This window comes from Typopeltis vanoorti, chromosome 8 (assembly GCF_054136105.1).
Source record: "Typopeltis vanoorti isolate ZY-2024b chromosome 8, IOZ_Tvanoo_1.0, whole genome shotgun sequence".
Classification (NCBI taxonomy): Eukaryota; Metazoa; Arthropoda; class Arachnida; order Uropygi; family Thelyphonidae; genus Typopeltis; species Typopeltis vanoorti.
In genome coordinates, this window is record NC_143556.1 from 71,448,445 (window position 1) to 71,461,148 (window position 12,704).

Consider the following 12,704-nt stretch of genomic DNA (forward strand, 5'->3'; position numbering starts at 1 on the left):
TCTCAACTGAAGGTGAGTTAGCCAGTCTCATATAGAGGCAGCAAGCTTTTTCTTCCTGGAAACTCTGATTTTGTAACCATAAAACAGGTAGACTAACTAGAAAATACACACATTTGATAGATTTAGAAGGTTATGTAGATAGGATTGATTACCCTACCATTACATTAATTATGTGCATGTAGCTAAGTTACTTAGCAGGTTATTCAGTCCTTTAACCATTAAGGAAATATTTGTGTTTCCTTTGAAAAAAAAAAAAATCACAAAATTAAGAAAAATTACTTTTTAATATTTTAAAGAATACTCAAGTATTTTAAATAGATGTAACACATTTATTTTATTTATTTATACATATTATATTTACAGGAAGACAGTAGCTCAACTTCAGAATCTCCATGTAGTGATGATGCATCTGCTACAGAGGCATTTTTTAGCTCAGATTCTAAACCTTTTATTATTGAACTTGATGGCTTGGCCTTATTAATGTTCTTCATTGGCATGGCTACAAGAATGTGGAGATTAGAAGAACCAAGGAGTATAGTGTAAGAGCTTTGAATAATTAACAATTTAAACTTTTTTTTGGTATATTGAATCACGTTTGTTCTCTTACTTATTACATTATTTTGGCAAATATTCAGTTAATTTGCAGCCTGAGTTAGAGCCTAGTTAAAGCATATGGCACTTTATGTAAATAAAATCAATTGAATTATTCTTGGAAGTTGAACATATATTAAACTCTTAAAAGATAACATTGTAATGAGTGATTAGCATGTTGTCTAGGTATGACAGTAGTGAGCTGAAGAGAACTGCATAGATGAATGATAATGACTGAGTTTGTTTGTTTGTGTGTGTGTGTTTTGTGAATGTATGAAGTGCATTTGAGGGAATTCTGGAATAGTTTGAGAGCCAGTCTGCATTTAAGTGGGTCTAGTCCTGGGAATTTAGAATAGTTGAGTGAGAGAGAGTGAAAATGTACAGAAGATGGATAGAATAAGTATGGGAAAAAAGAAACCAAAGAGTACAAAAGACCAGAAGCACAGGAAGATGATATTTGTAAGGATGAGAATTTAAATGAATGAATGAAAGACTTCACAGTGAGAAAGAAGATGAACAAAAGGAGCAAGGCAGCAAAATGGTCAGAGTAGAATAAGAGATGTGGCATAGAATTGCAGTGACTAGTTTGAAGAAAGATTTTGAGAGTGAATGGTATCAAGTGGAATAGGATCAGTCATGTTTGGGGAAATAAGGAATTATTGTGATAAGAAGAGAAGGTTGGTAAGTAGTTATGGAATGATAGCAGAGGAATTATACTCTCTCAGGATGAAGGGAGAAGAAAGAAATGTATGCAATGACTTTCATGTCATTTAGTGGGTTGAAATAGACAGGATATCTAATAAAATGTCAATATAGGCTTAAGAACACTGTTGGTGATTGGTAGGGGAAATAAAAGGAGGGGAATTTTAATGGAAGGCTTTAATTATGGGAATATGGATTGAAAAGAGGAGATAGCATATGGAAGCAAAGGAAGTCAATTTCTTAAGACCCTACTGGATAACTGTGATAGCAATGCTGCATGTGTTGCCACCACAGATATCCAGTAGGGTCATCTGCTGGATAATCAGCAAAACTGCAAATGATGAACATGAAAATGATCATCATTATTTAATTTCTGGTATATATGGAGACCACATGTTTCTAAACAGAAATAGATTTTATTAAAATAAAATCTTATTAAGTAAATTAAGTATTAATTAATTAAATAAAATCTTATAAAATTATTTACTTACTAATTCATTAGTAAGTAAATAATCTTATAACATTTTATTAAATTAAAAAATAAAATAGAGGGTGTGCAAGGTCAGTTTTCCCAGGAGGAAAAGGGTGATATTGAAATGTTCACGAATGTTCAAAGTATCAGAAATAAAGGAGAGGCATTAGCAGTGGTCAGTTCGACTTGGCCCAAAATTATTGGCATCATCAAGACCTGGATACAATGTAATGGATATTGTATTTTCATAGAAAATAGAGGAAATAGAGGAGGAGGAGGGGTATTATTAATGATAGCTGAAGAACTTCAGCCAACAAAAATAGAAGTTAAGGAATGTAGTACATCCTGAGGGAAATAGTTCATTTGAAGCAATTCTGGTGTGAGATAGAGGCAATTGGACAAAATATATTGTTGGTTGCTGCAATAGAGCTGAATGGGGGTCCAGAAGATGTGAATGACATGGTCAATTAGCACAGTGAATGCAGGCTGAGCAGTTATCATGGGCGACTTCAACTATGGGGATATAGATTGGAAGGAGGAAAGAACAAATGCAAAATTATTATTAACATTTGACCTCCATGGAGTCGGAGACTCATCGTGGGAGGTACACACTATTGCACACAATGCTCGTCCAAATGTGCTTTAAACTGATTCAGTGTGTCTACACCCACAACACATTCAGGCAGTGCATTCCACTCACCAACTATTCTCCATGCAAAGAACCTACTAATCACTCCTCTGCTCACACCTTCCTTTTATAGTTTTCAGTGATGGCTTCTTGTTCTACCCCCATCTTCCATTCTATGAAAAATCGCTTCCATGTCAACCCGATCTCAACCCCTGACTAGCTTATATGTCTCAGTCATATCCCCACTCTTCCTCCTGTTCATGAGGCCCTGCAACTTACATTCTCTCAATCTGTTCTCGTACTCCACATTCCAAAGACCACTGACACCTTTGGGAAACTTATCTTCTCTGGACCCTTTCCAATATATCCTCATCACCATGAAAATCAGGCAACCAAATCTGTGCACAATAATCCATGTGAGGCCTGATCAAGGCCTTATACAATGGCGTCATAACCTCCATGTCCGCAATCTCCGCATCATTGCCATTATCTGATGTGACGTCTTCACAACTTTTGCAGTGAGGCCCCTGGATTTCAGGTCCTTGTCCACCATCACTCTTAGATCTCTCATTTCGTCTCCTCCTTCTGTTAAAGTTTCCCCACCAAGTGTATACTTTGCATTCCATCGTTGCTTACCAAATCTCAAAACCTTACATTTTGCAACATTGAACTCATAGTTCCACTTACCTGCCCATTCATGCAATCTATTCAAGTTCTCTTGTAAGGCCATAGCCTCTGCTTGACTCTGCATTGCTCTTCCAAGTTTTGCATCATCTACAAACAGCTGCATATCACTAGTTAAACTCATCCCAACATCATTAACCTTATAAATCGTACCAATTAAAAATCAGAAAGCGGTCATTTTTCTGCCAATTTTTTGGGCAAGGGTGATTTGCTGGATCAAATTCATCATTATTTGAAAAATAATGATGAATTTGTGCAAACGCAAACCAAATAGCCGATACATGCTGTTGGCAACTTTTCTCTGCTGAAAGGAAATAGGCACAAGATTGTCTAGCGTCTATATTCGGTTGTATTTATATGTGAAACCAAAATTCAAAATCAATTTTGGTGCAATAAACAAAAGACGTGTCACAGACATCTTTGTATGTTAAGGAGTTAACATACAAATTGAATAACAATGGGCCCCCAAACTGACCCCTGCGGCACACCGCCAGTGACCTTTCTCTTTCGGGATACTGCACTCCCATATACAACTTTCTGATGCCTATCAAACAGCCAGTCACTGATCCAACTCAGAAGTCTGTTATCTAATCCCATCTGTTTCACTTTATATATGAGCTTGTTATGTGGCAGCCAATCAAAAGACTCTGCAAAATCCAAGTACACCACCACCATATATGCATCTCCCCTATCCAAGGTATTTGTCACCTTGTTATAGTACATAAGTAAGTTAGTGAAATATGATCTCTACTTTACAAAATCTTGATAACCACAGAGAATACTGCTGTTATCAACCCATTTCTGTATCCTACTTCTCACAAATCTCTCCAGTACCTTTACCACAACTCCAGATATACAGACTAGCCTAGAATTTGAAGCTACAGCCTTATCACTACCTTTATGCAGTGGAACAATTTTTTTCTCCTTCTACTCCCTTGGAACTTGTGCTGTTGTAAAACTCTTATAAACAGGCATGCCAATGCAACCTTGAATTCCCTGGAACATTCCCTCAAGATGCATGGTGATATGTCAACAAATCCTATTGCCTTATTGATATCAAGGTTATTTGTTTCCTCAAAAACCTTCTGCTCACTCACAGGAAATGGAGTGTATACAGTTACTAAAGAAAATTACCTGAAACAAGTAATTATACCTACGATAATGTGATGGAGGGAAGCAGGAATTTGAGTGTTGGATCTGGTAATAGCATCAGAAGATCTGTCTAACAGCAACAACTTTACCTCTGATCAGCACTAAATACTGTAATATTTACAGTATTTAATCATACTGTAAATTTCAGTCAAGAAAGGCTTTATGCAGAACTACAAAGCTGGTGATTATGATAAACTTAGGAGGCAATTTGGAGCAGTGCCATGGCATAAGAAACTACATAGAATGAATGTTATTAGTAAATGGGAAGCAATCAAGGATTGTATGAGTGAGACATCTGTGTATACCAGCTGCAAAAAAAAAAAGAAAGTATTGTGGAAGGAGCATTAACATAAAGGTGATCAGTGTGCTCAGCAAGAAGGGTACCTAGTATAGTAAGGAAGGCTGAATAAGATTTTGAGAGAAAATTAGCTAACCATGTTACAATAATTATGTTGGAGGTTTAATGGATTTTTTACAACACTCAAAAAGAATTAAAATAGAATTTAATACTTCCTATATTTCGTCCTAGTCACTAGGACATCTACGAGGATTACAAAAACAATTAATATAACATGCACACAAAAACTTACAATACTAAGCCCAACCACGTGGGTGACACTAAAGTCCTATCTAGGTGGAGCGCCCTCTAAGGGCGGTAGTAGGTGGCCTGGAATGTAATGTGGGACCTCTGGTGATGAGTGTTTCCCAAATCTTCGGAAGCTTAATGCAACTATATTTATTAAGATTTGGTTGGTTTCTGAGAGCTGCTGATGCTTCTAAGAAAAGTCTCTCTTTCTTGAATTTGCTGTGGTGGAGCATGGTGGTTTTCTTCCATGATACTCTGTGGGTGGTGTCCAAAACATGGTCAGCCAAGCCTGAATGGCCATAGTTGTGTTTAACGATGTACGACTTGTGTTCCTCCAGGCAGATGGATACTGATCTGCCTGTCTGTCCAAAGTACGCAAGCTTACAGGAACAGGGTACTTTGTAAACTCCAGGCAGAGAGAGAGGAGGGAGCTGATCTTTCGTAGAACGGATAAGGGTAGCAAGTTTGTGGTAGGGCTTATATGCTGTGTGTAGGTTATACTTTTTTAGTATCTTGGCTATTTTTTCCGAAGTACCAAGGATGTAGGGTATGGTGATGGCATTTTTAAAATCTTGTTGACGAGAGGGATGGGGAATGGGGGAGGAATTGATTATTTTTTTGATACTGTGTTCGCTGTAGCCATTGGAGAGGAAAGTTCTGTGTATGTGGTTAAGCTCAGTAGTGAGGGCGGTTCTACTGGAACAAAGATTGTGGGCTCTCTTGGTAAGAGTTTTAATGATGCCATATTGTTGCGAGGGGTGGTGGTGGTGGGAGAGTTTGTGAATGTATCTGCCTGTGTGTGTGGGTTTTCTGTATACAGTGAAAGCAAGTGTATCATTAGGCAGGCGTGTGACTAAGGTGTCTAGGAAGGGTAAACAATTGTTCTTTTCTTCTAGGAAGGGTAGGGTTTCGTCTAGGAAGGATAAACAACTGTTTACCCTTCCTAGACACCTTAGTCACATGCCTGTCTAATGATACACTTGCTTTCACTGTATACAGAAAATCCACACACACAGGCAGATACATTCACAAACTCTCCCACCACCACCACCCCTCGCAACAATATGGCATCATTAAAACTCTTACCAAGAGAGCCCACAATCTTTGTTCCAGTGGAACTGCCCTCACTACTGAGCTTAACCACATACATAGAACTTTCCTCTCCAATGGCTACAGCGAACACAGTATCAAAAAAATAATCAATTCCTCACCCATTCCCCGTCCCTCTCGTCAACAAGATTTTAAAAATGCCATCACCATTCCCTACATCCGTGGTACTTCGGAAAAAATAGCCAAGATACTCAAAAAGTATAACCTGCACACAGCATATAAGCCCTACCGCAAACTTGCTACCCTTATCCATTCTACGAAAGATCAGCTCCCTCCTCTATCTCTGCCTGGAGTTTACAAAGTACCCTGTTCCTGTAAGCTTGCATACTTTGGACAGACAGGCAGTTCAGCATCCATCTGCCTGGAGGAACACAAGTCGTACATCGTTAAACACAACTATCGCCATTCAGGCTTGGCTGACCATGTTTTGGACACCACCCACAGAGTATCATGGAAGAAAACCACCATGCTCCACCACAGCAAATTCAAGAAAGAGAGACTTTTCTTAGAAGCAGCAGCAGCTCTCAGAAACCAACCAAATCTTAATAAATATGGTTGCATTAAGCTTCCGAAGATTTGGGAAACACTCATCACCAGAGGTCCCACCTTACATTCCAGGCCACCTACTACCGCCCTTAGAGGGCACTCCACCTAGATAGGACTTTAGTGTCACCCACGTGGTTGGGCTTAGTATTGTAAGTTTTTGTGTGCATGTTACATTAATTGTTTTTGTAATCCCCGTAGATGTCCTAGTGACTAGGACGAAATATAGGAAGTATTAAATTCTATTTTAATTCTTTTTGAGTGTTTTAAAAAATCCATTAAACCTCCAACATAATGTCCTCACAGCACCTAAGCCTCTACACAAGCATGTTACAATAAATCCAAAAAGTTTTTTTGTTATGTAGCAAATAAGAGAAAGAATGAAGAAAGAAAGAAAAAATTACTTTGCTCGTTGCTGACGGTAGGAAAGTGACAAGAGCAGAAGAAGTTCAGTTACTAAGTGATCACTTTTCAAGTGTACATCATCCAGGTAGTGACTTCTGTTACTAAGGTAAGAGAGACTGATGTGATCATTGAAGTAGATGAACTGGAGATACTCAGTATATTGAAAAAACATCAATGTGAATACAGCAGTGGGGTTGGTCAGTATGTAACCTTGTGTGCTACAACAATGTGCAAGTGAAATGGCAGTGCCTCTGATGAAGTTGTTTGATGTTAAATCTCAACTCTGGCAAGGGAGTGGAAAGAGGATAAGATAGTCCCATTACATAAAGTTAGCTCTAAGACAGAAGTATCAAATTACAGACCAAATATTTCTGAAGTAGTGATTAAAGTATTGGAAAGTTGGCTAAAAGTAAAATTTGGGAATGGTGGGTAAGAATATGATACTCTATAGTGGGAACATGGCTTTGTAAAAGGTAGGTCCTGGCTCAGTAATTTATTCACACTTTATAATAAGGTGAAGTGGAATTAGATAAAGCAAATGGCTATGCAATGATACTGCTGGACTTTGCAAAGACATTGGACAGAATACCACATGAAAAACTATTACATAAGTTGGAGCAATGGGAATGGATATGTGGCTGGGGTGGAATGGATTGGGGGGGGGTGATAGATTTCAGAGAATGGTATATGTTGGAGTGGAATCAAGCAGAATGAGGGTGACTAGGGGAGTGCCCCAGGGCTGTGTACTAGGACCACTGCTCTTTAATTTGTACATTAATGATATAGCATAAGATTCGAGGGGGGATAGGATATTCAATTATTTGCTGAAGATGCAAAACTGGGAAGGTAATTGTAATAAAGGTGATGTAGATGATTTATTTAAATCATCTACAACACCTTTATTAACAGGATGATTTAAATGAATTGCAGTGTGGGCACAAAGACAGTGGTTGCCAATTTAATGTTGTAAAATGTAAGGTAATGTCGTAGCACACAAGGTGACATACTGACCAACCCCACTGCTGTATTCATTTTGGGATGAAAAGATTACATGCTTTGTATCATATTGATAGTACTAGTTTACAGGAAATTTATATGGCTAGGGATCTGGGAGTGATGGTGGATAGAGATCTGAAATTCAGAGGACATATTACAAGAATTGGCAAAATAGCTCAGAGGATTACTTGGACATTGAAGAACACATTGACAAGTAAAGATAGTTTATTATCCCTCTTTATAAGGCTATGATTCAGCCACATGTTAACTACTGTGCATGGTCACCTGCATTTCTTAGGAATTGGGATGTGGCAGAGAAGATTTAGAGATAAGTGATCAAGCTGGTGATAGGTCTTTGGAATGTTCCCTATGAGGATAGATTGAAGGTTGTGGGTTGCATACTTTAGCTGACAGGCAGATATGATAGAAACTTATAAGTTGTTATTAAAGGGATTCTAAAAGATTGACACAGAAGAAATTTTTCGATACATGAGGAGTAGGGAGAAAACAAGGGGCTTATACTTGGAAGTTGTCTAAGAATGTGCAGACCAGGTTCTTTACTTAGAGATTGGTGAATGAGTGGAATGGATTTCCAGAGGTGGTTGCGAGCACCCCAACAGTAAATGAGTTTAAGGAGATGTATAATAGTTATTGTGTTAATGGATAGTGTAGGTCTCCCATGATGAGTCTTTTGACTCCATGTAGTACACATATAAATAATAATAATATCTGGAGACATTATTGCAGTGTGTGTACTTGAACAAAAGTAAGCAACTTTACTTTTTTAAAAAGTGAACAATAACTTTGGAGCAATCTTAGTTTAATGTAAATGTGTTGGTGGGTAGGAGTTTCTAATTAAAACATACTTAACTGTTTTAGGTGTATTTGTTTTATTCTTTCTCTTTTCAGATTTGATGAACTCCATTATGGAAAATTTGCAAGTTTGTATGTAAAAAGAATATTTTTCTTTGACTCTCATCCACCTCTTGGAAAGCAGCTAATTGCTTTAGCAGGTGAGTTTTTATTTGGGAAAAAAAAAAGAAAAAAAGAATAAAGATCTGCTCTTTAGGAGAGCTATAATGTTTTTGCTGTAATGTTTTGTGTGTGATGTTTATATTATATTACAAATGAATTGCTAGTCAGAACATGGACCACCACCATGTTCCAACATAAAGATGTGCACTAATTCACATGCAGAAAAGACCTAAGAAATATGAAACATCTCAACGACTATGTAATTGTGGATAGTGATATTTTCATTTTGTTTCAGGATACAATTGAAATAAGAAGAATTCACCATTTAGGTTTGAGAAGGTGTGTAAGAAACTTTTTTAAAAAAACCAAAGTTAAGTGGCTTTCAGTAAGGTACGCTAGACTCACGCACACAAATATTATTAGAGAAAATGAAAGAGTTTGAAAACAAAAACCAGCCTTTGAGATTCATTTGCAAACCCTTAAGAAAACATTGATTCAGCCAAAGAGACATATGATAGGGTTGTCTGCAGGGATGGAAAAATCAGTACTCCATAGTGGACTCAGGAAATAATAGAGCAGTTGAGGAAAGAAGAAGAAAGCATATTGAAAGTTCCAGCAAGTAAGACAGCATGCAAGTCAGTGTACCTGAGAGAATAGAGACAGATGTCTAAGAAAGCAAAGCACTGTGTAAAACTAGCTAAACAAAAGTCGTGGGAAAAACCAATACATCATGATCACTTTCACCAACAGGTGACAGTGTTGATACTTCATTCACAACCACATCTCATGAGCATATCACCAAATGTAACACTGATAAACCTCGTGTTGCTTCCATCACATGCTGCTTTAGATGGTTTTCCACTGAAACTCAGCAAATCCTTGTTACCATACACTACTCTTCTTTCCAATCCATGTTCCTATAATTAAAATTTCCCATTAGGATCATCTTCCTTTTACTTGCTCAACTAATTTGTCTAAACATTTCATAATCTGTGCTCTCCACATTTCCTGACCTATTAACAACAAGATGAAGAAGGTTTGATGTAAAGTCAGCAGTAAAATCAATTCCTTTTCTGAATCTTCTAACTTCAAGCCATTACTGATTTTTGTTAACATAGTGGAGAAAACAATGTTAGATTGACACATCACTTTGTTGAGCTTATAGTAATCAAGTTATGCCACAGAGTGGGGCCAACAATACACTGTCTAATCTGTTTGTAGATAGGAGCAGCTCATACTAGGAGAAGTTGAAGATCTCTTGTTAAATATATATCCTTCCTACCATCATTATCTTATTCATCACTTGTATGAATCACATTATAGAAGAAAATGGAATTAAACTTGATATTAGAAAAGGAGATATCAAACTTCTGAGAAATATTAGGTGAGTCAACAGATGGCATCACTGGCAGATCATATATTCAAAATGAAGATATTAGAAAGGAACTTGACTTTGTTAGCAATCAATAATGTGTAAGCAGAGCAAATATAAGATGGTATGGCCACTTAAATACAATGGGTAAGGAAAGGTTAGAAAAACATGTGTTTGATGCCAAAATGGCAGGAAAATGACCCAAAGGAAGACCAAGGTCTAGGTGAATTGATTCAGTCAGAAGTGCCTTAGAAACACGAAACGTTAGATATGACAATATTGGAGTGCTGACAAGTAATAGACTAATTTGGAGGAAAATTGTGGATAGGAGATTAATAATAATGTAAAGTTAATCATGTAATGCTGTCATAGTAGCCTGAACATCCCTTGAAGGTACCTATCAGGAAATTGATAATGATGGTAGGAAGGATATGTATTTAATAAGAGATCTTCAACTTCCTCTAGTATGAGCTGCTCCCATATACAAACAGATTAGACAGTGTATTGTTGGCTCCACTCTGTGGCTTAATTTGATTACTACAAGCTCAACAAAGTGAGCTTGTCAATCTAACATTGTTTTCTCCACTATGTTAACCAAAATCAGTAATGGCTTGAAGTTAGAAGATTCAGAAAAGGAACTGATCAACTCATGTTTTGTGACTAAAGAAGCTGATTGACTTCGTCTTAACGATATGACTATTTTTTTTTGTAATCATTCTGTAAATTGTTATAATATCTCAGTACTTGTCAGAAGACAAGCTGGCTTCAGTTTCTCAAGACACATTCATCAAGTGAAAAAGCATAGGGCAAGTATAAGGCAGAAGCTTCATAAAATATCTGTTTTAGACACTGCAGATGGCTTCCGATTTAATGCCATATGGCCATTGTGTTCTGGCTTGCACCATAACTATTCATAAATCTCAAGGATGAACCTTTGATTCTGTTGCATACCAATACAAACTTTCTTGATTTTTGGCAAATCATATCTCACCACTGCAAATATAGATGTCTATTAATTTTTATGGCTATTTAGCCCATTTTTCTTTAGGAGTGCCCCCTTTTATGATGTCATTGGGTTTTTACTCAATTTTTAGGGTATTACTAATGCATTAAAGACATAGATACATGGAGAATATAAGGAAGGAATAATTTTGGACATACCTTTGTAGGATGTTCCTGATTATTCTTGTTGAGAGGCTTATACGCTGGTTATACATGATAACTAATAATTAAGGAATTGACAGTGTACACTAGAAATATAAATTAAATAAACTTTAATATATACTTTCCGATATTTCGGCAAACGTCACGTTGCCATCTTCTTGGGAACTTATTACAAAGACAAGTGCACACAAGTACTACATAACAGCAAATGAGAACAGAAGCTAGGAAGTTAACGTTTTCCTAAAGTCCTGATGGTGCCCCCTGGCGGGCTATATTGGTAGTTCTTGGCCTTTGGGCTGAAGTTCTTCTGATAAATGTTTCCCAAATTTGGGGCAGTCTCATGCATCCAAATTTGTTGAGGTTTGGCATGTTCCTAAGGGCTGAGGCTGATTCCATGAATAGTCTTTCATATTTGAACTTGCTGCGGTGTATTACTGTGGCTTTCTTCCATCTTATTCTGTGGAGAGTATCCAGAGCGTGGTCTGCAAGCCCAGAGTGGCTGTACTTGTGAAATCGGATGTAATCCTTGTGTTCTGAGATTCTGATATTTGCTGTCCTGCCTGTTTGGCCAAAGTAGGACAGTTTACAGCTGCAAGAGACCTGGTATACACCAGGTAGGTCTAGGGGAAGTGGTTGGTCTTTAGTGGAGCGGATAAGGGATGCCAATTTTCTATGTGGTCTGTAACAGGTGGTCAAGTCATGTTTTTTTAAGATTTTGTTGATTTTTTACGAGGTGCCTCGGATGTAGGGAATGGTGATGGATCTAGAGTAATCTTTTTTGTGAAGGGGAGGGGGTGGTGGGTTGTGGATAACTGGGTTAAGTATTTTTTGGATTCTTTTGGTGGGGGGGGTAGCCATTGGCTAAGAAAGTGTCATGAATGTGATTTAGTTCAGTAGTTAGGGATTGCTCATTAGAACAGATTATTTTTGCCCTGTTGAATAGTCTCTTAATAACTCCATATTGTTGTGTGTGTGTGTGTGGGGGGGGGGTGATGGGATTGTTGGTGAATGTATCTACCTGTATGGGTGGGTTTTCTATAAACTGAGAAAACCAAGGAAAACCAAGGTTCCATCGGGTTGGCAGGTGACTAGTGTGTCTAGGAAGGGGAGGTTATTGTTTGCCTCTTTTTCCAGGGTGAACTTGATTCTAGGATGTTGGTTGTTTAAGTGTGTTAGGAAGGAGAGGAGTGAATCTGGGCCATGTGACCAAATAGCGAACACATCATCAACGTAGCGAAGCCATATGGTAGGTTTTTGTGGGGCTGAGTTTAAGGCTTTCTCTTCAAAAGTCTCCATAAAGAAGTTAGCCAAGGGTGGGGAAAGT

General features: G+C 37.7%; 1 protein-coding gene across 1 annotated transcript in view; it reads left to right on the forward strand.

Annotated features, from left to right (window-relative positions):
• rt (Protein O-mannosyltransferase rt) overlaps positions 1–12,704 on the forward strand; it is a 375,338-nt gene that overhangs the window by 25,981 nt on the left and 336,653 nt on the right. Inside the window, exons 2-3 of the mRNA XM_090396396.1 lie at positions 364–539; positions 8,779–8,882. Of these exons, the coding sequence (XP_090252522.1) occupies positions 364–539; positions 8,779–8,882 (280 nt within the window). The remainder of the gene's footprint in view (positions 1–363; positions 540–8,778; positions 8,883–12,704) is intronic.